Raw genomic sequence first — 26,176 nt, forward strand, 5'->3', positions numbered from 1 at the left:
TCTAAACTATAACAACTAAACTGTAAGAATGTGAGAAATGTTGAAGTTGTCTGAATACATTTTGGTTTGATTGTATGTACTTTTGACAAAAAAGACATAAAGTGCATAACAGCGCAATGCAATTTACAATTAAATTAATTAAAATAACTTGGCCATTGGTTACACCATAAACTATAGAAACTAACATAAAAATAGAAATGAAAAAAAAATCTAGTCTAAAAATACACAATGTTTATATGCCTTTAAATGCAATAAATTATTACACTAATTTTGAAGATGGAAGTACAAAAGTTCTGTGCAATGGATATATGGATAATTTAGCTACAATATCATCCCCACTGTTACTGAAAATGCAAAAATGAATTTGAATTTCTTAATACTGATTCTCTATACCCTATTGTGAAGATGCTATCTTGAAATGTTATTTGATGAGTCATGTGTCTGTAAAGATAAGAATGCTCTTATCTTTTATAGTTAAACAACAGTGAAAGAACATGTGGGTATAAACAACAAGCAAAACTATAATCTGAAGTGAGCAATCTCTTCCTTCACTGTGTTTTATTGTCACTAACAGTGTTTCATGTTTTTACAAATCTCATTTAGACCATCCAAGATAACAATTATCTGAATTATTTATTCAGTGCATGTCCGCATCAGAATTTAGATTTAAGAAATAGATGTAAGCATCATTTTGATTGTGAGTTTGACTGCTCGCTCACTGATTCAAGATCTGCAGATACGTTTCTGTGTTGTAATGTTTTTTTGTATTGAGAATCAAGTCTGGTTTGTTTTGGCCTACAGATGCTTGTCCTCTGAGTGTGTCCCTTCTGGGAATGACACAGGCTGGTTGGCAAAGTACAGCAGCAGAGGGCCTTCTGTTCATGATGCCACTGTTGCTGCTTTGACTGACAGGGTGCAGATTGGAAAGCCCCTCCTCCTGGAAGTCTCAGGTTAGTGTGAGCCTTGCCATAGCAACCATTGTGTAATGTAACTTGCTTGTAATTCAACTTGGGTTTTAATTATATTCATTTTAATTGAATTGGACACCTTAGACCCTTACGAAACTGGAATATATATAATGCATTAAATTAAATAATATGCATGCATCATGTATTGCTATATATTGATACATAAAGCCAATAAAGAACACATATTCATAAACTTGTATTCCTTGTTTATTTTCTTGTTGCAGGCATACCGAATTTGAGCAAAGAAAACTTTACTATGGTTTTCATTACATTTAGTGGGAACTCTGGTCCTCGGGGTCTGCATAATGTGTCTGTTATGGCCAACGGATACCTCATCTGCTACATAGATGCAGTATTACCTACTGCTGCATTGTACCATTTAAGTATGTTTACAAGCTGCAAAGCAACAAATATATGAGATGAATAAAATAGCTTTTGTGACCACCATATGTCTTTGTATTTTTAGATGTGAGTGTGACAAACAGTATCTACACTCATTCTGCCAGCTGGAAGATTAAAGCATGTCCCTCTGGGACTGAGTACTTGAATCTCATGTTGTCCAAGAGAGATCAGGATATCCCATCCTGTGCCCCTCTGCCCACAGATGCAGAGGACAAGCAGCAGGATAAAGCCTCAACGAAATCCACGGAGAGTCACAAGCGAGGTGTGAGGTCTCTCATATTGTATTATATAAGGAAAAGCTTCTCAGTTGCATGACTAGTCAAAGGTTTTTGATTGGTAATATTTTTAATGTTTTTAAAGAAGTCTCTTCTGCTCACCAAGCCTGCATTTATTTGATCCAAAGTACAGTAAAAACAGTATAATTTTGAAAATTTCTATTTGAAAATATAATTTATTCCTGTGATTTCAAAGCTGCATCGTTACTCTAGTCACATGATCCTTCAGAAATTATTCTAATACTTTGATTTAGTGCTTAAAAACATTTATTATTATTGTTGAAAACAGCTGAGTAGATTTTTTTCTTTTTTTGACCAATAGAAAGTTCAGAAGAACAGCATTTATCTTTTACATTATAAATGTCTTTATCATCCCTTTTGATTAATTTAAAGCATCCTTGCTTAATAAAAGTATTAATTTCTATAATTTCTTTCCCCCCAAAAAGAAAAAAGATATACTGACTCAAAGTTTAATTGGTATAGTGTATAATGTTACAAAAGCATTTTATTTCAGATAAATGCTGATCTTTGGATCTTTCTATTCATCAATAATGCACTCAACTATTTTAAGTACTGCTAATAATTAGAAATGTTTCTCGAACAGCAAATCAGCATATTAGAATGATTTCTGAAGGATTATGTGAGACTGAAGACTTGAGTAATGGTGCTGAAAATGTAGCTTTGACCACAGGAATAAATACAATTTTAAAATATATTCAAATAGAAAGCATTTATTTTAAATGGTAAAAATATTTTACAATATTACTGCTTTTGCTGTATTTTGGATCACATAAATGTAGGCTTGGTGAGCAGAAGACTTCTTTAAAAACATTTTAAGGGGAGACACTGCAGGCAAAAACACTGTTTTTTCATGTAGCTGTCAAGTTTGAGACCTGTCAAGGCTGTTTTTTCAGACTGGTGGAAAGAAAACATCTAAAAGACAGCGTTAAGTGTTTCTTTTATAGCACTTCATCTATTTGTGTCAATAGATTTCAATTTCAAAACATATGTGACCCTGGACCACAAAACCAGTCATAAGATAAAATTTTTACAAAACTGAGATTTATACATCATATGAAAGCTCAATAAATAAGCTTTCTATTGATGCATAGTTTGTTAGGATAGAACAATATTTGACCGAGATACATCTATTTGAAAATCAGGAATCTGAGGTTGCAAAAAAATCAAAATACTGAGAAAATCACCTTTAAAGTTGTCCAAATTAGGTTCTTAACAATGCATTTTACAAATCAAAAATTACATTTTGATACATTCACAGTAGGAATTTTACAAAAAATCTTCATGGAACATGATCTTTACTTAATTTTTTAATGATTTTTGGCATAAAAGAAAAATCTAAAATTTTGACCCATGCAATGTATTTTTGGCTATTGCTACAAATATACCCCAGCGACTTAAGACTGGTTTTGTGGTCCAGGGTCACATATTTTTAAAGGCCGTTTTCTCAAAATGAGTTTTTTCTCCTATACACTGAGCCATAAATCTCCACTTCAGTAACACTTACACACACCAAACTTTACATTTTTATTCCTGATTATATCCTGAAGGTTTTTAAAGGGGGATTTGTTCATATATAATTTGCTTGATATTACATCTTATTCTCCCAAAAAATGTAAAAAATATATAGTTTTCAGCCTGTTCTAAGTATTTTCTGAATTATAAAGTGACAAAATGAGATAACCAAAATTCCGTCCGTAAAAACATTTGACTCTAATATGTCAAAAAAAATTCAACAAGAATTTTGAAACTGACTTCATCCAGTGTTTAGATTTTTGTACCAGGAATGTATGCAAATTAGTGCATATTTCATTAAATAATGCCTCATTTGCATATTAAAACCTAACATTTTAGAAAACTTGTAATACAAAAAATGTTTGCAATTATCAATGTAATCAATTAACTGAGTAAGTAAGGCGATAACTATTAGTTAATTTTTTTTTTTACCCTATTCACCCGCAGTGTCTCGCCCTAAAAATTACTCTATGACTGGTAGTGTGTACACACATATTCATTATTCATGTTGTGTTTTTCAGCTGTTTGGATCTTTTCTGATAAACGGGCATATGCAACAGAGACAGACATCAAATTTGTAGCAGTGACAGAAGGACCTGATCCTCTGTACTTTCATTGGCAATTTGGGGATGGACCAGAAATAAAAACATCTTCCAGAATCTACAAAAAGAGATATCGCCTACCAGACAAGTACTTTGTTTTTTTGTTTCATCTATTTTCGTATATACCGTTCACAAACTAAACAGCTTTCAATTATAACATTTCATACAGATTAAATTAAATGTCATGTCTAATTACTGAATCTTAAGTATTTATTTATCTGCTCACTCATTGATTCAAGTGCTGTCTGTTTATTCATGTTGTCTATTTATGTATTTATTTATCTATCTATCTTTGCAGATACAATGTCACTGTCAGTGTGTCTAATGGTGTCACATCCATCAGCTCAGATGTTTATCCGGTCGTGATTCAGAAAGCTGTGCAGCCCAATAGACTTTTATACAGTCCCTCAGTTTTATCACACAGCTTTGTGAACTTCACCTGCCGAATCAGCTCAGGAACTGATGTCTCTTATGTCTGGAATTTTGGAGATGGAACAGAGCGAGATGGAACAAGCACTGAGCATCATGTCTATAACAGGTAAAAAAAAAATCCCCCTGGCTTGTATGTTTTTTCAGTTATAATCATTATTATAAGTTTTTTGCTAAATCTGTAAGTTATTTCAAACAAAATCTTGTTCTCAGTCATTATTGCATGCGAAAAAATTCCCACAGGTACACTCTTAAAAATAAAGGTGCTTCACGATACCATAGAAGAACCTTTTTTGTCTTAATGGTTCCATAAAGAACCTTTAACATCTTGTTTCGTGGCGAAAGAAGTTTTTTCAGGATATAAAAAGTTAAGAAAGAGATGGTTCTTTAAAGAACCTTTGACTGAATGGTTCTTAGTGGAGCTAAAAACGGTTCTTCTATGGCGTCACTGTGAAGAACCTTGAAGCACTTTTATTTTTAAGAGTGTGTTTTTGTCAGGAGATCAATCAGCATAGTTGCTTATTTTTTATTTACTGTATATTTTGTTTATTTTCTATAGAACAGGAGAGTACATAGTACAGGTTATTATCTCCAACCTGGTGAGCTCAACCTCTTTAACAGGGCACATCTTTGTCCTTGAAGAATCATGTCATCCTCCTCCAGTGAAAAATATGGGCCCAAATAAAATACAGGTATACAAATACCGTAATTAGACAACTAAACTCCAACAGTCACACTAAAAGTCATCTCTTTTTATGTGTACTAAGTAGTTTTTGCTTGCATACTTTCAGGTGTGGCGGTATCAAACAGTCCACCTTGCTGTGACGTTTGAGGCACAGATTGAGTGTAATGTTTCCAGAGGTTTGCTGTATAGATGGACTATATATGACATGAGCGGGGAACAACTGCTTCTCCCTCACATAGACACGGGACGGCAGTATATTGATCTTCCAAAATACCTCCTTCATTATGGAACATATAAAGCTGTAGCAAAGGTATGTATTTTTGTCGCTTCACTAAATACTCTACACTCTTAAAAATGTAGGTGCTTTAAAAGGTTCTTCACAGCGATGCCATAGAAGAACCATTTTTGGTTCCACAAAGAACCATTCAGTCAAAGGTTCTTTAAAGAACCATCTCTTTCTTACCTTTTTATAATCTGAAGAATCTTCTTTTGCCACACAGAAACGTTTGTGAAACAGTAAGGTTCTTCAGACGTTAAAGGTTCTTTATGGAACCATTTAGACAAAAAAGGTTCTTCTGTGGCATCGTGAAGCGATTTTTAAGTGTTTTTTTTTTTTTTTTATAAGTCTCTTCTGTTCACCAAGCCTGCATTAATTTGATCCAAAGCACAACAAAAATAGTAAACGTTTTAATTAATTTCTGTGGTTTTAAAGCTGAATTTTTAGCATCATTACTCCAGTCACAAGATCCTCCAGAAATCACTCTAATATTCTGATTTGCTGCTCAAAAACATTTATTATTATTATTTTGTTGAAAAGAGAGGAGTCGAATTTTCATGTATTCATATGATACTGAAGACTGAACAAATGATGCTGAAAATATAACTTAGTAAAAGTTTGTTGTACTTTGAATCAAATAAATGCAGGCTTGGTGAACAGAAGAGACTTCTTTAAAAAACATTTGACTAGTCGTTTACAATACTGTTTAACAGTTTAGAGTAGCTCAGTTTTTTTAAGTTTGGAAAAAAAAATCTCTGATGTTTGCCAAGGCTGCATTTATTTAAATAAAAATAGTAAGAAATAATATTGCAATTAAAAATAACAGTTTTCTATTTTTTATATATTTTAAAATGTAATATTTTATTGTGATGGCAAAGCTGATTTTTCAGCATCATTACTTCGTAAGTCACTCTGTGCTGATTTGCTGCTCAAGTACCATTTCTTCTTGTTATTATTAAGGTTGAAAACATTTGTGTATCATCAGAATCCTAAAAACAACTGTATAATGGTTTGCACAAAAACGTTTTTTTTTTGTTCTATTATAGGTAGGTTCAAAAGAAAAGCATTTATTTGAAACAGAAACTTGAAACCTGACCATCACATTTGATCAGTTTAATGCAATTTAATGCACCTTTGCATTAAGTATTAATTTCCTAAGTATTAATTTCTTTAAGATCTTACTGAATCACAAAGAATTTAACTGTTGTGTTATGTAACTGTTGTGTACATTTTTGAACAGAAAGATTTGTAATGTTTTTTTTAAAAAGAAGTCTCCTCTGCTCACCAAGATGGCATTTATTTGATCTAAAATACAGCAAAAACAGTAAAATTCTGAAATAGTCTTACTATTTAAAATAACTATTTTCTATTTGAATATATTTTAAATTGTGATTTATTCCTGTGATCAAAGCTAAATTTGAGCATCATTACTCCAGTCTTCAGTGTCACATGATCCTTCAGAAATCATTTTAATATGTTGCTGTTCCAATTTTTTTTTAATATTTTTAAAATGTTTTTACATTTATATTAAAACATTTGCTTTCAGAATTCTTCGATGAATAGAAAGATCCAAAGATCAGCATTTGTCTGAAATAAAAAGTGTTTGTAACATTATACACTATACCATTCAAAAGCTTGGATTCTGTATTTAATAATACTTAAATAAAACTAATACTTTTAGCAAACATGCTTTCTATTCATCAAAGAGTCCTAAAAAATTCTACATGATAATAATAATTTAATAGATGTTAATAATAAATGTTTTTGAGCAATAAATCCGAATATTCTGAAGCATTATGACTGGAGTAATGATGCAAAAAATCCAGCTTTGATCACAGGAATAAATTACATTTTAAAATATATTCAAATAGAAAACAGTTATTTTAAGTAGTAAAACTATTTCAAACTTTTACCGTTTTGCTGTACTTTGGATCAAATAAATGCAGGACTTCTTTAAAAAACATTACAAATCTTACTTGACTGGTAGTGTATATCATAAATATATTCAAAAATATGGTATTTGGTAAAAATTGATGGTATTAAATAATAACACATTAGTTTACACCACAAATCTAATTTTAAGTCAGATCAGACAGGTAACTGCCTTTAATTTGTTTTCAGTCTAACTGCTCTACATTTTAATTGAAACAATTATGCCTATATGCGGAAAAATTAACATGTGTTGTATTTACCACAAAGGTCCAAGTACCCAGTAGTGTGGTGTACAGCAACTACAGTGTTTTAATTGAAGTGATACGCAGTCATCCTATAAGTATCATCAGCGAAGCCACAAATATTTTCATCAACCGTCAGAGCGGTGCCATTGTTACTCTCGATGGACGAAAATCACACGACCCGGATTACCCCAATAATACTATAAGGTATGGCAGTCTTTGTTTATTGATTATATTCTGTCATATTTACTTCAATCACATCTGTTTTTTGTTTCTGTTTTAGTTACAGCTGGTCATGCAGGCCAGTAAACACAGAAGAGAGCAGCTGTTTCAACAGGAACATCGTGACCACTTCAGCAGTTCTTACATTTCCAGCTCTTGCACTGCAATCTAATTTTGACCTGCTTAAATTCACTCTCACCGTGTACAGCGGCCATCGATCTTCATCGTCTGAGATGTTCGTCACTCTAACGTCAAAACATGTCAGGTGGGATTACTAAAATACATGTTTATAAGAAAAATACATTGATGTATTATGTATATTAAATCATATTTTTACAATTCTCTGCAGCAATGTTCATATGTCTTGTAAACACTGCCAAGGAAATTCAGTGAATTGGAATGAGCAGCTTTCTGTCTCTGCTTTCTGTGGTTTAAATGCAAAAAATGTCACCTATTCCTGGAAAATTTACCTGGTTAATGCCTCAAGCAAAGCTGTACCAGAAAGTAAGTACACAGTCTTAAAAATAAAGGTTCTGCACAATAAGCAAATGAGTTCAGTGAAAGGTTCTTCTTACTTTTTAGGAATGTAAAGCCATTTAATATTTACCAAGACAATTGTTTAGTTTGTGCTTTTGGATCAATTTGGAATTGATTGCTCTTGCTCTTTCCTTCAGTTCTGTTCTGCAGCAGTATGGATCTCGGTTTACCCTCCAAGATGGAGGAGAGCTTACATTTCTCTCTGCCTGTTGTGCCACCCTACACTCCAGCCCATTTTACTGAGCCTTCCGTTCCAGTATCTGTGGCTCCTTATCTTTTATCTGATGATATTGACATTACAGCCCCAGTTACACAAGATACTCTGACTTCAGTGATACATACAAAACACCATAATATTCAAAGTCCCAGCACGTACCACCATGCAGCATTTCCAACTATCACATCTTCAGTCCCATCTTTCCTGGAGGAAACAGAGTCGTCCGGGGGTCAATGGGAGTATCAGGAGTCTTTACCAGCTTCAGATAGGGTGTCATTGACTGATGTGACCTCAGGTAAGATACTGCAGTGAGTGACAGAATTATGGAAAATGTTCAAATTTTAATAATATATTATAATAAGGCTTTTGTGTTTATGCTTTAAAACAAAAGTAGCTCTGCGCAACATGATATTTGATGATTTCGATTACAATAAAATGAGATTAGATGCCCCCTGGTGGTTGATTGTTTTAAGATAATCACCATTTCAACAATCGTTTTTAAAATGGGAAGAACACAGCACAGCAAAAGCACTTTGTGGAGGAAAACATATTTTTAATATTAATCGATCAGTTATCTAACTCAATGAGAGCCTTATGGAAACCTAATAATAATAATAACCTAGAAAATATTTATTTGTTCATTTGTAATCTTACAGTACCAGGATTGCCACTGGTGAAAATAAATCAAATAATATAATGCCAATGAAGTATGAGTCAACACCACAAAAATCCTACTTCAGCATAATAATAATAATAATAATAATAAACGTTTTTTGAGCAGCAAATCAGAATATTAGAGTGATTTCTGATAGATCATGTGACTAAAGTAATGATGCTGAAAACTCAGCTTTAAAATCAAAGGAATTAATTACATTTTTAAATGCATTCAAATAGAAAGTTATTTAAATAGTAAACATATTTCAAAATGTTACTGTTTTTGCTGTAAATTTGAATTTGTGAAGGAAAAAATATTTTATATAACCACAATAGTTTTTATATAATTATTGTATATAATATTTTCTAATTTCACTTTAATTTTAGTTACATTTTTAGTAATTTTGTTGTATAGTAATAATAATAATAATAATAAATATTCTTATTATTATGAAAAGCAGTATTTAAAATGATTCAACCAATGTTATTTTAGTATCATTTCTAGTATATTTTTATATTTTCTGACTTCACATTCATTTTAGCTACATTTTAGTAATCTTTTGTGCTATTATTATTATTATTATTATTATTATTATTATTATGAAAAGCAATATTTAAAACTACTGAACCAACTTAACCAAAACATAGTAGTTTTTGTTTATACTTTAAATTAATGTTTATTTTTAGATTTTCTTATTTTTCCACTTTGATTTAGATACATTTGAGTAATTTTGTTGTAAAATAATAATACTAATCATTATTATTATTATTATTATTATTATTAAATAGAGCATTTAAAATTAGTTAATGTCATTTTAGTATCACTTGACACACCACAATAGTTTTTGTTTACATTTTGAATTAAAGTTTACTTTAATATTTTCTGATTTAACTTTAATTTTAGGTACGTTTTTAGTAATTTTGTTGTGTTCTTCTTCTTATTATTATTGATAATATTATGAAAAGCAGTATTTAATTTATTCACTTTAATTGTAGTTATATTTTTAGTTTTTTTTTTTAGTAAAGTTACATTTGTTTAGTTTATTTTTCATATTTTCTATTTGAGTTTCAGTAATTTTGTTGTTGTTGTTATTATTATTATTATTATTATTATTATTACTACTACTACTATTATTATGAAAAACAGTATATAAACTATTTTTATATTTTCTGATTTCACTTTAATTGTAGTTATATTTTTAGTTTTTTTTTAGTAAAGTTACATTTGTTTAGTTTATTTTTCATATTTTCTATTTGAGTTTTAGTAATTTTGTTGTGTTATTATTATTATTATTAATTTTATTATGAAAAACAGTATATAAAATTACTTAACCAGTGTTATTTTAGTATCACTGATACACCACAATAGTTTTTATTTCTGTTTTAAATTTGTTTATTTTTAGATATTTTTTAATACTTTCATTTTAGCTATATTTTAGTAATTTTGTTGTATTATTATGATTATGATTATGATGATTATTATTATGAAGAGCAGTATTTAAAATGATTTAACCAATGTTATTTATTATTTTAGTATCACTGGTACACCACCAAATATTTTTCTTATACTTTAAATTAAAGTTTATTTTTTATATTCTTAGTAATTTTGTTGTGTTATTATTATTATCATTATTATGAAAAACAGTATTTAAAATTAATTTAGTAATTATTTTAGTATCACTGATACGCCACAATAGTTTTGAACTGAAGTTTATTTTTAGATATTTTTGTATACTTTAATTTTAGTTAAATTTTTATTCATTTTGTTGTGTAATTTTTATTAATAAAAATGCCAGTATAGTTTTTACTAGTTTATATTTATTGTTTATTTAGTTTTAGTTATACAAAGTTAAACTAAACAACAATGAGAAATGCAACCTTGGCAGCTAGCTGTAATAAAAAAAAATCTAATAATAATTATTAAATAAAATACTAACTTTGTGAGCTACATTTGGAGATTTTCATACTGAGGACATGTTTCACACAGACAATTATCAGGAGTCAATATCAGACGATCATCTCTCCCTACCAGGTATTTGAGTAGTAAACACACCTCCTGACTAAACATCCTGAAATTAATTTCATTATAATGAACAATACTAAATGAAAAGCACAACGCTCATATGAAATTTTCGGTGCTGTTTATAGAGTATGATTACTATAATTTTGGAATTGAAGAGGCTGATCCCGGTGTCCCAGTCGGCAGACCTACAGGTAAATGTTTTAATGTTCTGCATTAAAAATAATGATCTAATTGCTAGTATTTAAATGTTATTTAACTGTGTCTTGTGTGTGTGTGTGTGTGTGTGTGTGTGTGTGTGTGTGTGTAAGGAACCGATTCATATTTTATATAACCACAATAGTTTTTATATAATTATTGTATATAATATTTTCTAATTTCACTTTAATTTTAGTTACATTTTTAGTAATTTTGTTGTATAGTAATAATAATAATAATAATAAATATTCTTATTATTATGAAAAGCAGTATTTAAAATGATTCAACCAATGTTATTTTAGTATCATTTCTAGTATATTTTTATATTTTCTGACTTCACATTCATTTTAGCTACATTTTAGTAATCTTTTGTGCTATTATTATTATTATTATTATTATTATTATTATTATGAAAAGCAATATTTAAAACTACTTAACCAACTTAACCAAAACATAGTAGTTTTTGTTTATACTTTAAATTAATGTTTATTTTTAGATTTTCTTATTTTTCCACTTTGATTTAGATACATTTGAGTAATTTTGTTGTAAAATAATAATACTAATCATTATTATTATTATTATTATTATTATTATTAAATAGAGCATTTAAAATTAGTTAATGTCATTTTAGTATCACTTGACACACCACAATAGTTTTTGTTTACATTTTGAATTAAAGTTTACTTTAATATTTTCTGATTTAACTTTAATTTTAGGTACGTTTTTAGTAATTTTGTTGTGTTCTTCTTATTATTATTATTGATAATATTATGAAAAGCAGTATTTAAAATTATTTAACCAATGTTATTATAGTATCACTGGTACACCACAGTAGTTTTTGTTTATACTTTGAACTATTTTTATATTTTCTGATTTCACTTTAATTGTAGTTATATTTTTAGTTTTTTTTTTTTTTTAGTAAAGTTACATTTGTTTAGTTTATTTTTCATATTTTCTATTTGAGTTTTAGTAATTTTGTGTTATTATTATTATTATTACTACTATTATTATGAAAAGCAGTATATAAACTATTTTTATATTTTCTGATTACACTTTAATTGTAGTTATATTTTTAGGTTTTTTTTAGTAAAGTTACATTTGTTTAGTTTATTTTTCATATTTTTTATTTGAGTTTTAGTAATTTTGTTGTGTTATTATTATTATTATTACTACTACTACTATTATTATGAAAAACAGTATATAAAATTACTTAACCAGTGTTATTTTAGTATCACTGATACACCACAATAGTTTTTATTTCTGTTTTAAATTTAAGTTTATTTTTAGATATTTTTTAATACTTTCATTTTAGCTATATTTTAGTAATTTTGTTGTATTATTATGATTATGATGATTATTATTATGAAGAGCAGTATTTAAAATGATTTAACCAATGTTATTTATTATTTTAGTATCACTGGTACACCACCAAATATTTTTCTTATACTTTAAATTAAAGTTTATTTTTTATATTTTTAGTAATTTTGTTGTGTTATTATTATCATTATTATGAAAAACAGTATTTAAAATTAATTTAGTAATTATTTTAGTATCACTGATACGCCACAATAGTTTTGAACTGAAGTTTATTTTTAGATATTTTTGTATACTTTAATTTTAGTTAAATTTTTATTCATTTTGTGTAATTTTTATTAATAAAAATGCCAGTATAGTTTTTACTAGTTTATATTTATTGTTTATTTAGTTTTAGTTATACAAAGTTAAACTAAACAACAATGAGAAATGCAACCTTGGCAGCTAGCTGTAATAAAAAAAAAATCTAATAATAATTATTAAATAAAATACTAACTTTGTGAGCTACATTTGCAGATTTTCATACTGAGGACATGTTTCACACAGACAATTATCAGGAGTCAATATCAGACGATCATCTCTCCCTACCAGGTATTTGAGTAGTAAACACACCTCCTGACTAAACATCCTGAAATTAATTTCATTATAATGAACAATACTAAATGATAAGCACAACGCTCATATGAAATTTTCGGTGCTGTTTATAGAGTATGATTACTATAATTTTGGAATTGAAGAGGCTGATCCCGGTGTCCCAGTCGGCAGACCTACAGGTAAATGTTTTAATGTTCTGCATTAAAAATAATGATCTAATTGCTAGTATTTAAATGTTATTTAACTGTGTCTTGTGTGTGTGTGTGTGTGTGTGTGTGTGTGTGTGTGTGTGTGTAAGGAACCGATTCATTGGGCTTTAGTTGGAATGAAGGATCATTCCCTCACTCTTATGAACATGCGGGTGATAATCTGGTTGACCCCAGTTTGATCGGCCCAGCGGTATCAGAGAAGACCCTACTGGATCTGGACAGACAGATCATTCAGCAGTCTGTGTTTGAGTCTTACACTCTCACAGGTATATCCAAGTCTTATAAAGACATGAAACTTCACTCATTTTACATTTTACTCTTAAAAATAAAAGTGCTTTAAAAGGTTCTTCACAACGATGCCATAGAAGAACCATTTTGGGTTCCACAAAGAACCATTCAGTCAAAGGATCTTTAAAGAACCATCTCTTTCCTACCTTTTTATAATCTGAAGAACCTTCTTTCACCACAAAGAACCTCTTGTAAAACAGAAAGGTTTTTCAGATGTTAAAGGAACCATTTAGACAAAAAGGGTTCTTCTATGGCATCGTGAAGCACCTTTATTTTTATGTGTATGGACTGTAAAAAGAACCTTTGGTTGTCTTCTTTTTCCTTTAGGATTATCCTCTTCGGATGTAACATTTAAACCCTTCGTGCTTAAACCAAACGCTCTTTATTTGCTTGAAGTGTCTGCAAGTGAGTTTTCCGTCTTGTTTTGGAAAATTCTAATCAGAATTCCTTTTACAAATGAAAATTGCAAACAAATAAATGTTTGTGAATTTTTTGGCCTAAGGCTATTTGCATTGACTACTTTTTCCCCTCCTTGTCAGTTTCTGAGGCTCGGCTGCAAGGGAAAAGCCAGCTGTTCTTTCACACTCAAGCTGTTCCTGAGGGAATGAGCTGCCAAGTGCAGCCCAACACAGGCTATGAAATCCACACTCATTTCAGCATCTTCTGCTCCTCTGGAAAAGAGGTCTGCATTTGTACTCCTTTTATTCACATTTCCAATTAGATTTTTTAAGAATGCTCTAACATTCATCTGTTCTTGATGTAATTGTCTTTCTGTGTTCAGGATCTTTTATATGAATACAGTTTTAGCGTGGGCAACAATTTGAGGAAACTCCTTTACGAAGGCAGGGATTTCCAGCATTATTTCAGTCTTCCTAGTGGAGATCCTAATGATGATTACAAAGGTACAAAGATTTAATTATTATAATCTCACATATATAAACCACATCTATTGTCATTCTCAGAAAATCTCTCTTTTTTCCCCACAGTCACGATCTATATTGAAATCAAGAATCAATTTGGAGCGGCGACCAAACCATGTCCTGTGAAAGTGACTGTTCTTCCAAGCTTTCAGAGAAACTCGTCCTCTCAGCTCAACCCTGATCAAGAACTGTACGGATACAATGGAATTACGCTATAAACTAATTCTCACATCTTTATCTGTTTTTAATGGACTTTTATTCTTTCTTCCAGGTATATGTATGGAGTTGGTAACCTAACGGCTCTGAGTAAGATCGGAAGCAATCGAGACATCATCAACTACATCTTTCTTTTGACCACAGTGTTGAACCGCTTGAGCCTGGACCCGGATTCCTCTGTTGAGATTTTGACGCTCACACGCACCTCCGTCATTACAGAAGCCTGTCAGCTGTCCATAACTAATAAGGTCTAATATAAAGCCATTGTATTTTAGAATCTATAATTGATATTTGCTAAACATTACTTAAAATGACTTGTAACCAGTATTACTTTAGCTTAAGTGATGTACTTTTACAGTTTTGCTAATATTTAGAATTAGATTTTATTTTTATATATTTTTTTCACTTTAATTAGGTCACTTCTTTTTAGTCATTTTGTTGTGATTTTTGTCAAATTTTAGTTTTTCTAAAATATATAGTTGAGGTCAAAGAGTTTACGTACACCTTGCAGAATCTGCAAAATGTTCATTATTTAACCAAAATAAGTGGGATCATATATTTTTTTTATTTAGAACTGACCTGAATATGATATTTCACACGAAAGACATTTACATTTACAGTCCACAAGAGAAAAAAGTAGTTGAATTTATAAAAGTGCTCCCGTTCAAAAGTTTACATACACTTGATTGCAATACTTTTTTTTTATCTGAATGATCCACAGCTGTTTTTGTTGTTGTTGTTTGTTTAGTGATAGAAAAATCCTTCAGCATATTTGTGTGTATTTGAACCCTTTCCAACAAAGACTATATGATTTTGAGATCCGTCTTTTCACACTGAGGACAACTGAGGGACTATTATAGAAGGTTCAAACGCTCACTGATGCTCCAGTAAAGGCAGTATTACATATATATACACACATATACAAATATGATATTTAGGCAAAATAAGAAAAATGTACACATTTTTATTCTGTTCAAAAGTTTACACCCCTGGCTCTTAATGCATCATTTTTTCTTCTGGAGCATCAGTGAGTGTTTAAACCTTCTGTAATAGTTGCATATGAGTCCCTCAGTTGTCCTCAGTGTGAAAAGATGGATCTCAAAATCATAGTCATTGTTGAAAAGAGTTTAAATACACAAAAATGCTGAACAAGTAAAGAACTTGTGGTACCTGAAGAATTTTTCTGAAGAACAGCAGGCAGTTTAACTGTTCAGGACAAACAAGGGACTCATGAACAACTATCACTAAAAAACACAGCTGTGGATCATTCAGGTATCAACACAGTATTAAGAATCAAGTGTATGTAAACTTTTGAACGGGGTCATTTTTATCAAGTCAACTACTATTTTCTCTTGTGGACTATATGTAAACATATTTTATGTGAAATATCTTATTCAGGTCAGTACTAAAGAGCTTAGAGCAGGCAACGAACCAAGTGTGAAAGCAGTAGTTAACCATAAGAAAGCTGGTATGATAACTCAATGTTCTTCCTTTTGTTTTAGGGAATTTTATTTGAAATAATTCACAGGCTTACTGATTTAATGAGAGTCTCCAGTCAAGTGAGTAACCCCAAGCTTAAAGAATATTATGGATTTCATTTCAGTTACAGTTTGTAAAGTGTCATACATTATTTTTTATCTTATATCTGATTTAGGTGACATTTCACAGTGCCAAACAAGTAATACAGCATGTTTATGACATCTTATCCTTCTCACATGAGTCCAAGCCTTCATCAGGCCATATTCTGGACACTGGGATGGTAAATGCTTTGGTTTCTCTCCTGTCTGGTGTTTTGGAGGCTCCAGTGCTCTCTTCCAGACCAGGACACCAACTCATAAACAAAGTGCTTTACACCATCACTGATTTAGTACTGGTAAGAAAAGCATCTCTGATGCTCTAATGATATATTAGTTTACAAAATGACATGACATTAATATGCCCTGCTGATATCTTTTCTGTTTGAGAAGTTGAAAAGCAAAAGTTTTTCTAATTTATTGTAGGTATGAAGTCAAAATATGCAGATCACAATGCATCTCCTAGCTATGTGATCAGTTCATTTCTGCATTATATTTGCTAAATGAAAGTCTAGCAAATCACATTCTCATAAAATGTGATTCAAATTTTGTATCATTTTAGTTTCCAACAACCATCTGCAAGATGAAGAACTCTTGTATTATTCCTTAATCGGCAAACATGCCAAAAAGACATGATTCATATCATCCTTTGAACCAGGTTACAAGTATTTGTTCAATTCTCAGCAGATTTTCACATGTATGAATTATTCAGAAGATATTATTTTATGCCTAATCCTGATTTGAAGATTAAAATTAGCTAGTGAGGGAAGAAAATGCAAATATGACCCATATTTGTTCTGCATCTGTATGCGTTTTACTACATCCAAACAGTGATAGAAAATTACAGATTTAGTGAAAAGTATATTTTTGACCCTAGACCACAAAATCAGTCATAAGAATCAATTTATTGAAATTCATATAAATTGATTGTATGCATTGATGTATGGTTTGTTAGGATAGGCCGAGATTCAACTATTTGAAAATCTGGAATCTGAGGGTGCAAAAAAATCTAAATATTAAGATAATCGCCTTTTTACTTAATATGCTAATGATTTTTGGCATAAAAGAAATATCGATAATTTTGACCCATACAATGTATTGTTGGCTATCCCTACAAATATACCCCTGCTACTTATGACTAGCTTTGTGACATTGATTTATTAACTTAAACGGATTAAATGGAGTATTTGAACATATTTTCCCACTCCTTTGAGGATTGTAACTTCGTTTTGAATGCTAAAAAGTTTGACAATTCCTGCTTTTGTTATAGTATTTTAGTCTTATTTGAAATGTTTTAGTCTTATTTTATTTGAAACAGATGCCTTCTGACATTCTGTGATATTAACCTTGTACATTTTGATCGCAGGAGTGTATGCTGTCCGGCAATGTCTTGCAGTACAATGTGAACAACGTGTTCATGGAAGTGTTAGCCTGGAAGGATGACCGGTCTCATTCTGTGGTGAAAACGTTTGGCTTTATTGCGTTCCACCTCACTGATTTTCTGGAGATGCAATTTCAACAATGGAGCAGCAACAGCCAACACAAGCCTTGTGTCATTACCTGGCTCACAGTGTACAGACAGAGCCCATACCGCTGGTCCAGACATGTGCAGGTACGCTATAAATGCATGACTGAATTTGAAAACACAAAAAAACAAAAAATGTTTTTTAATTACATTCTAATTAAATGCAACATTACAGCTCAGTGGAGAGACAGCAGAGATTCGGCTCTACAACTGCACCAATAGAAAGGAAATCAAAGTCCGACATCTGTCCAAACCAGTTACTATTGAATTTCAGAGGAAAGAGGAGACAAAAGTATAAGCTTTTTTTACTGCTTGATCACAAATTATGCCAAATAGTTTTTCTGTATTTGTTTTTACTGATTTATCTTTGTTCCAGCAGAGTCAACATACACAGTTCAATCTTCAGCGCAGTCAGGTGAACACTCATCAGTTTAACATCACGTCACAGACCCTTCAGAGAGCCGTGCAGATCACTTTGCAGTTTAACAGGCCAGCTGAACGCCCCTTTCCCATCCTGCTGCTGCTTAGGTGAGGACATTGCTGCATTTCAGTGATAGTCTTCAGTGTTTTAGTCATCCTGAATATTAACTATAACATCTGTTTACAGAATGTATGAGCAGCCAACACCTAATCTATACAACGAACAGAAAATATATCACTGGAAAGGACAGACAGCTCACATCTTCCTCCCTCAATCCTATTTGCATGGTTTGGTTAAACCTTTAAGTATATTGTGTCCATACATCCAAACATTTTAGTGCATACATTTGACACAGGTCAAACTAAAACATTTAAAGATACAGAAATTATATATAGCTACACTACCAAGCCTGCATTTATTTGATTCAAAATACAGCAAAAACAGTAATATTGTAATACTTCTGAACTTTCTATTCATCGAAGAAACCTGAAAAAAAATTCTACCCAGCTGTTTTGAACATAATAATAATAATAATAATATTAATAATAATACTTTTTTTTTTAGTATATTAGAATGTCAGAATATCAGAATATTAGAATGATTTCTGAAGGATCATGTGACTGGAGTAATGATGCTAAAAATTCAGCTTTGAAATCACATGAATAAATTACATTTTAAAATATATTCAAATAGTAAACAGTTATTTTAAATAGTAAAAATATTTCTAAATTTTACTGTTTTGCTGTACTTTGGATAAAATAAATGCAGGCATGGTGAGCAGAAGAGACATTAAAACTCTTACTGTTTAAAAACTTTTGACTGGTAGTGTATAATAAATAAATATTTTATATTAATTAACACAACATTTTAATTTATAGTATTAATACAAATATATATATATATATATATATATATATATATATATATATATATATATATATATATATATATATATATATATAGTTTAAGCCCAACCTCTATTTTTAAATATTAATTCAATATAAATATATACAATTGAATTGTATATAAATATTAAAAAAAATGAAATTTGAACCTCATTTTTTTTATATTTAGATTTGATTTTAGATTTTGATATATATATATTATATACATATTAACCAAAAAGTTTTTATTTATTTTTTTACATTTTTTTTAATAATATGGTCACTTTATGTCAAAATTTAATCCGTACAAAAAAATACCAAAATAAGATAGTTACTTAAGACAAAAATAAGACCTTAAAGCAACTGAAAATTGCATTACATCTCAAATTACAAATGAAGTATTATATATTTGTTTATCATGTTATTTTTACACATTGTTTTAAATTTGCATAGTGAACTACAAATTAATAATTCCTGGTTACATTATTCCACAATTTCACCTCTTTATGCTTTTTTTTTTACCACAGCTGCTGGTTCTGTCTATCTAAGGCTTCTCAATGCAGACTATAATAAAAGCCCTAGCAACAATTACATCGCCAGAGCTGTGAACTACACACTTCACATTGAATCAGTGGAGTGTTTGTCCTGGGATGGTGTGAAAGAGTGGACACCCAATGGCTGTTTTCCTCAAGGCAGTGTTTCCCCAGACAAGACCTACTGCAGGTACAGTTTATACAATAAATGCTCCACCTAGTGGTGAAACAAAAAACTAACGTTTAATGTACTTCAATGTTTTATGTTTTCAGTAATTGCTTCAGAGGGTCTTACATGTTGGTTTGAAATTAATTCTTAATATAGCATTGCTTAATATCAAGTACTGCGTAGGCCAATGTAATCTGGCACCATGCACTAATAAAAAACACTAAAATGTCTTTGGGTTTTGTCCTTTTTTTCAGTTGCAACCACCTGGCATTATTTGCAGTATCACATGAAAACATCATAAGCAGTTACAACTCTGCAGATGTTTCGCAATTTATCCAGTACACCTGCATTGCTTCTCTCTACATTTATCAGATCTGAGTAAAGTTGTTCAACTTACATTTACAGATACTCTCCTCTTGTTTTGCAGCTTCAAAACCAACTACATATTGATCATTTCGTCATCAATATTCGTGGCTCTCTATGTGGTGGTGTTGGTCATCTTTAGGAAGGCTGATGTTTCCATACAGAAAACTACAGGTTCGTTCCTGCTACCAGAAAACAATCCCTCAGACCGGTTCCTCTATTCAGTCACCATAGACACAGGATTGAGATCTAGAACCAGAATGACAGCAAAGGTATTAATCATTGTCAATAGTAATAAAAATGAAAGTAAAGTCCTTATTTGAGATCATTTCTGCATATGAAGAGTTTGGTTCCAAAAATCCATTTTGATTATTTTGAGTAAAAATGTGTTTTCTTTACCAAGAAAGTGGTATGTTTCAAACTTTCACATAGCATCTTTAGATTATAATAACATTAAAAATTCAAAGATTTATTATAAAAACTGTTTTTTTTTTTTTTTTTTCAAAATGCAATACATCTATTAGGGCTCTACGCTTACTTTTCTTTTTAGGAGCACTTGTGCTCCTAACTTAAACATTTTAGGAGCACCTTCTTATCAATAATCAAAAAATCTGATAAAAAAAATCAGCCCTCCCATTATGAGGTGATATTTGAGTGAATTTGAGTGAATTAAATGGGAATTTAGTTTTGTTTTAGACTTTGTAATGGCTTTATTAAATGTATGACTTTATTAAATGTATGTCATCTTTTGTGTCAGATTTTTACAAAATTATGTTTTATAAGCTTTTTAACATATCTAATCAAAACAACAGAATATGAACAAGTAGAACAAGAATGAGATACCAATCAAATGAAATCAGTAAAATGAATTTGCACAACAGAGGTGGCATAGAAGCACACAAAAGTGGCTAGTAGATGTATTTTTAATGAGGCTCAGAGGTGGCATGCATGCAATCAAATTCATAAATTCATGTTGAGATTAATGTTTTAAATATAAACCTTTGAATGTAGAAATATTAAATTATTTAAACTGAAAAGATACTTTAAAAATGAAACTAAATCTGCCAGTAGGTGGCAATAAGTCACTGATTTAATTACTGAAACATATTGTTCATTTGATTGGTTGGAAAGGCTGATTCTGTTATGGTTGCTGGGAGATGAGGAGCCAGAGTGAAACGGGAGGAGCCAGGGATAAATCAAACTATGTATTTATTAACTTAAAGCAGGAATCCAGGAAACGCAACAACCAAAACATAACGTTAAGATGACATGAAGAGACAAACGACTTATAAAGAGTGAGACTAATGACTGACAGGTGTACACAATAACGAGGGAGAAACAAAGTCAACAGAACAATGGGAGAAACTAAAACAGAACAGTCCAATGAACAGAAACACAAGGAGACATGTAACAGATTCATTCAGGAATAAAGCAGGTGACTGTCTGTATGAATTGGAAATTAAATCAATTAACTCACTATATTCGTTTAAAAACGCATGTTCATTCATAAACGAAACACCATTGTGTTTGAATAGAGATGTGCACTCACTTGGAACTTTGTTTCAAACTATTTTTCACAACGAAACAGAGCTAAGTCAGGCAGTGGTGTTATAGTCAGACAATGTAAGTCACTTAATATTAACTTGTTTATTTAACTGTTGTATTGAATCAATATCTCATTTAAAAACTCCCTTAAAGTGGTTGTTCACTTTCAGAACAAAAATTTACAGATAATGTACTCACCCTCTTGTCATCCAAGATCATGTTCATGTCTTTCTTTCTTCAGTTGTAAGGAAATTGTGTTTTTTGAGGAAAACATTTCAGGATTTCTCTCAAAATAATGGTGCCCCAGAATTTGAACTTCCAAAATGCAGTGTCAAAGGGCTCTAAACGATCCCAGCCAAATAAAAAAGGGTCTTATCTAACAAAATGATGGGTTATTTTCTAAATACAATTACAATTTATATAGTTTTTAACCTCAAATTCTCGTCTAGCTCAGCAAGATGAGCATTTGAGATTAAAAAGTGTATAAGTTGTAAATGTTTTTTGAAAATAACCCATCATTTTGTTAGATAAGACCCTTCTTCCTCAGCTGTGATCATTTAGAGCCCTTTGAAGCTGCATTTAAACTGCATTTTGGAAGTTCAAACTCAGGGGCACCATAGAAGTCCATTATATGGAGAGAAATCCTGAAATGTTTTCCTCAAAAAACACCATTTCTTTATGTCTGAAGAAAGAAAGACATGAACATCTTGGATGACAAGAGGGTGAGTACATTATAAATTCTTGCTCTGAAAGTGAACTACTCCTTTAAAAGCCATTAAAAGTTCCCTCATCTTAGTTCATCGCGATGTCACAAAGTGATGGCTTATTTACACCATAGGTTTATAAATGCCGCCAAAATGATTCATTTTTTTAAAATCACAAAGTACAAAGTAGACGAGATAAACTATGGTGATAGGTGTATTCAAAGACCACCTTTACTGTTTACAATGCGTGGAATGGTGTGCTGTGATTGGTTGAGCGGATGTGTCGTATTTTGCAGAGAAGAGAGACTGGCGTTTGTCACGGTTTGGAGAAATAGGAAGAAAACATGACAGTATAACACAACGGGTATCGCATTTTGTGTAAAATTAAAAATTTACTTTTCATTACCGACCAGATACAATACTGATTTTAGCAGGAACTCAAAATTGCGTTTATCGCGTTTTGGAACCAAGCTCCTCATATAGACGTTAGATTACTAAATCTTTATTTTTTCAACATTGGCAGGTCCATATTGTACTGTATGGAGATAAAGGTGTCTCTCAAACCAGGGAACTCAGCAGCTCTGACTCTAAACTCTTTACATGCAACTCAAGGAATACCTTTATTCTCAGGTAAATGCTCATTTTGCACATTTACCTTTTTTTGCGGCAGTACAGTCAACTGTTAAGTTAAACCTAATGTAATTGTCTGTTACAAAATGTGTTACATTTTAAATCATAATTCCTCACAGTTCCCCAGAGAGTCTGGGTCGAGTGTGGAAGGTGCATCTTTGGCATGATAATGGAGGTTCGTCTCCCAGCTGGTACCTGAGCCACGTGGTGGTCAAAGACCTGGTGCAGGGGTCCTGCTGGTTCTTTCTCGGCCAGTGCTGGCTGGCGGTGGATGAAGGAGATGGAAGGGTTGAGAGGAGTTTAGTTGCTTCCGAATGCGGCCTGACATTTAAACAGGTGAACCTCATGTTGTCATTGATTTGTCTATGTCTTTTGCAGTTTCTTTAAAGTGAAAAAATTAAAACATTCTGTCATCATTTAGTCACTCATGTCGTTCAGTCACAAACCTGTGTACATTTCTCTCCTGCTGAACACAAAAAATATTTTAAGTGTTGATAACAGTTTCGGTTCCCATGTAGTCAGTGGGAACTGAAACTGTTTGATTAGCATTTTCAAAATATATATAGATTTTTGTCTGCAGAACAAAAAAGTCATACAGGTTTGAGACAACAGGAGGGTGATTAAATATTAAATAATCACAGAACTTTCATATTTTGGTGGACTGTAGGTCTAGGACATGTTGATTTTGATGTTTTTTCTTTATTTGACAGCAGTGCTTAGTTTACATTTTTATTTTAAATATGTTTAAATGTATCCAAATTACACGTAAAAAATGTATTATTGTTATATGTTATAATAACATATTGTTTATCAGTTTAATAATGATTTCTTCCAACTTTACCCTACAATAGTAAAAAAAGGAAAAGAAATAATAATAATAATAATAATAATAATACAATTGTTTCATTTATTTCATAAACAATTTAATTTGAGTTATATATTTGTTTTTTACCTTATTTTAAACGGTTTGTTATAACAACACATAACAACATGTTTATTTAATGATTTCTGCCAATTTTGGTTAAATTCTTAATTTTACCTTACAAATGTAAAACAAAACAACAACAACAACAAAAAACATTTATTTCATATATTTCATATACAATTTAATATGAGTTATAGTTTGCTATAACATCCCTGTTTATCCGTTTATCCATTTAACATTAAGGGGAGACACTGCAGGCAAAAACACAGTTTTTTCATGCACCTATCAAGTTTGAGATTTTGGGCTTTTTGGTGTTTCATAATGTGTTTTTTCAGACTAGTGGAAAGAAAACATCCAAAAGACACTGTTAAGTGTTTCTTTTTTGGCACTTTATCTATTTGTGTCAATTGATTTCAATTATAATGCATATTTTTGAAGGCCGTTTTATCAAAATTACCATGCCATAAATCTCCACTTCAGTAGCACTTACACACACCAAACTTAAAATTTTTACTCCTGACTATATGCTGAAGGTTTTTAGGGATTTGTTCATATATAATTTGCTTGATTTTATGCAACATTTTATTTCCCCAAAAATGGTAAAAAAACAAAAAAAACCCATTGTTTTCTATCTGTTCTAATTTTTTTTCTGAATTATGGAGTGACAAAATGAGATGCCCAAAATTCCCTCTGTAAAAACATTTGACAATATGTCAAAAAAAATAAACAAGAATTTTGAAACTGAGTTCATCCATTGTTTAGATTTTTGTACTAGAAATGTATGCAAATTAGCACATATTTCATTAAACAATGCCTCATTTGCATATTTAAACCTAACATTTTAGAAAACTTGTAATACAAAACGTTTTTATCAATGTAATCAATTAACTGGGTAAGTAAGGTGATAACGATTAGTAATTTTTTTTTACCCTATTCACCTGCAGTGTCTCGCCTTAAGATTATTAAATGCTGTAGACATATTGTTCGTTCGTAGTTCATGTTAAGTAAAGTTGACTAATGTTAATTAGTGAACCTTATTGTAAAGTGTTACAATCGTTATTTATATCTATATTTTACGGTATTTTTGATCATACAAATGAAGCCTACAGTTGCTTTTTCTTCTTCTGCTTCTTCTTTATTGCTTAAAATATGAAGGTATATTAACATTTAAAGATTTTTTTAATTAATTGCATTCCCTACTGACCAGCGCAATGCAAAAACAAAGATGAATGAATTATGCAATTTGCTAAATCGTGTTTTTTTTCTTTGAATATGTCTATTATACAATTTACCACAAACATCTTGTGTTTTTTTTCCTTCTATGTATCTGCAAAAGTTCCTGTATTTGAAACTCACAGAATACCTGGAGGACTTTCACCCGTGGCTGTCTGTGTATAGCCGTCCGTCGTTCAGCTCTCACACACACACTCAGCGCTGGAGTGTGTGTTTGCTGCTCCTGCAGGGCTACATGTGTGTCAGCGCAGCGCTTGTAAATCTTCTGGAAGAACAGGTGTTCAACACAGAAATCAATACATGTCAACAAATACCGTCAACATATGTGTGATTTTGAGTTTACTTTCATTTTCACAATATTGAGACCTGTCTTTGTTGTATTCTGCTATACACCAATGGCCAGTGTTTTGTAGAGATGGGGCTTATTGATGTTTCTGCGGTTTCCATGGTAACAGGCCTGTGCAGTGCTCTTGCCGTGCTGCCGGTGGGGGGTCTGGTGTCCCTGGTGTTTCGTGTCGGCAAGGTCAGAATTCCCAGACTGCCTGAAATTGTCCCTCAGTTTCTTCTTGCTACACAGTTAAACATTAGATCTGCTGTATAATTTTTTATTGTTAATTGTTAATATAGTTATTGGTATATACAAGTTATTGTTAATATATCTGTTTTAGACCACATCCACTAGTGTGTCTGGAGAGCAGTATAAGGTCAAGGTGCCTGATGTCTACTCTGTAGAAGGCATGTTTTTATGCATTTTCCTATGTTGGTATCATGTGTCAGTTTACTCATTATTTAAAAATTGTTTTAAGCAAAACAATTTCTAATGGCTTGTCTGTTTCACAGATCACCATAATGCACTTGTGATCAATGATCGTGCATCGCATTTGTCCTGGAATACAGTTTCCCACTGGACTCATGGATCATGGAAAAAAGATGACA

The 26,176-nt window shown here is 31.1% G+C and overlaps 1 protein-coding gene across 1 annotated transcript in view; it reads left to right on the plus strand.

Annotated features, from left to right (window-relative positions):
* The window catches only part of LOC141300230 (polycystin-1-like protein 1), a 41,496-nt gene that overhangs the window by 4,233 nt on the left and 11,087 nt on the right, over nucleotides 1–26,176 (plus strand). The window contains exons 4-35 of the mRNA XM_073830557.1: nucleotides 802–950; nucleotides 1,193–1,351; nucleotides 1,435–1,632; nucleotides 3,700–3,868; nucleotides 4,079–4,318; nucleotides 4,769–4,901; nucleotides 5,001–5,204; nucleotides 7,371–7,552; nucleotides 7,629–7,832; nucleotides 7,917–8,071; nucleotides 8,242–8,616; nucleotides 11,124–11,189; nucleotides 13,215–13,280; nucleotides 13,433–13,576; nucleotides 13,926–14,003; nucleotides 14,138–14,280; nucleotides 14,380–14,500; nucleotides 14,585–14,708; nucleotides 14,790–14,982; nucleotides 16,237–16,293; nucleotides 16,389–16,607; nucleotides 17,675–17,920; nucleotides 18,009–18,125; nucleotides 18,213–18,361; nucleotides 18,441–18,541; nucleotides 19,666–19,861; nucleotides 20,268–20,475; nucleotides 22,976–23,082; nucleotides 23,202–23,418; nucleotides 25,344–25,517; nucleotides 25,644–25,763; nucleotides 25,909–25,975. Of these exons, the coding sequence (XP_073686658.1) occupies nucleotides 802–950; nucleotides 1,193–1,351; nucleotides 1,435–1,632; nucleotides 3,700–3,868; nucleotides 4,079–4,318; nucleotides 4,769–4,901; nucleotides 5,001–5,204; nucleotides 7,371–7,552; nucleotides 7,629–7,832; nucleotides 7,917–8,071; nucleotides 8,242–8,616; nucleotides 11,124–11,189; nucleotides 13,215–13,280; nucleotides 13,433–13,576; nucleotides 13,926–14,003; nucleotides 14,138–14,280; nucleotides 14,380–14,500; nucleotides 14,585–14,708; nucleotides 14,790–14,982; nucleotides 16,237–16,293; nucleotides 16,389–16,607; nucleotides 17,675–17,920; nucleotides 18,009–18,125; nucleotides 18,213–18,361; nucleotides 18,441–18,541; nucleotides 19,666–19,861; nucleotides 20,268–20,475; nucleotides 22,976–23,082; nucleotides 23,202–23,418; nucleotides 25,344–25,517; nucleotides 25,644–25,763; nucleotides 25,909–25,975 (5,081 nt within the window). The remainder of the gene's footprint in view (nucleotides 1–801; nucleotides 951–1,192; nucleotides 1,352–1,434; nucleotides 1,633–3,699; nucleotides 3,869–4,078; nucleotides 4,319–4,768; nucleotides 4,902–5,000; nucleotides 5,205–7,370; nucleotides 7,553–7,628; nucleotides 7,833–7,916; nucleotides 8,072–8,241; nucleotides 8,617–11,123; nucleotides 11,190–13,214; nucleotides 13,281–13,432; nucleotides 13,577–13,925; nucleotides 14,004–14,137; nucleotides 14,281–14,379; nucleotides 14,501–14,584; nucleotides 14,709–14,789; nucleotides 14,983–16,236; nucleotides 16,294–16,388; nucleotides 16,608–17,674; nucleotides 17,921–18,008; nucleotides 18,126–18,212; nucleotides 18,362–18,440; nucleotides 18,542–19,665; nucleotides 19,862–20,267; nucleotides 20,476–22,975; nucleotides 23,083–23,201; nucleotides 23,419–25,343; nucleotides 25,518–25,643; nucleotides 25,764–25,908; nucleotides 25,976–26,176) is intronic.

The sequence above is a fragment of the Garra rufa genome, chromosome 24 (genome assembly GCF_049309525.1).
Source record: "Garra rufa chromosome 24, GarRuf1.0, whole genome shotgun sequence".
In the NCBI taxonomy this organism is placed as follows: Eukaryota; Metazoa; Chordata; class Actinopteri; order Cypriniformes; family Cyprinidae; genus Garra; species Garra rufa.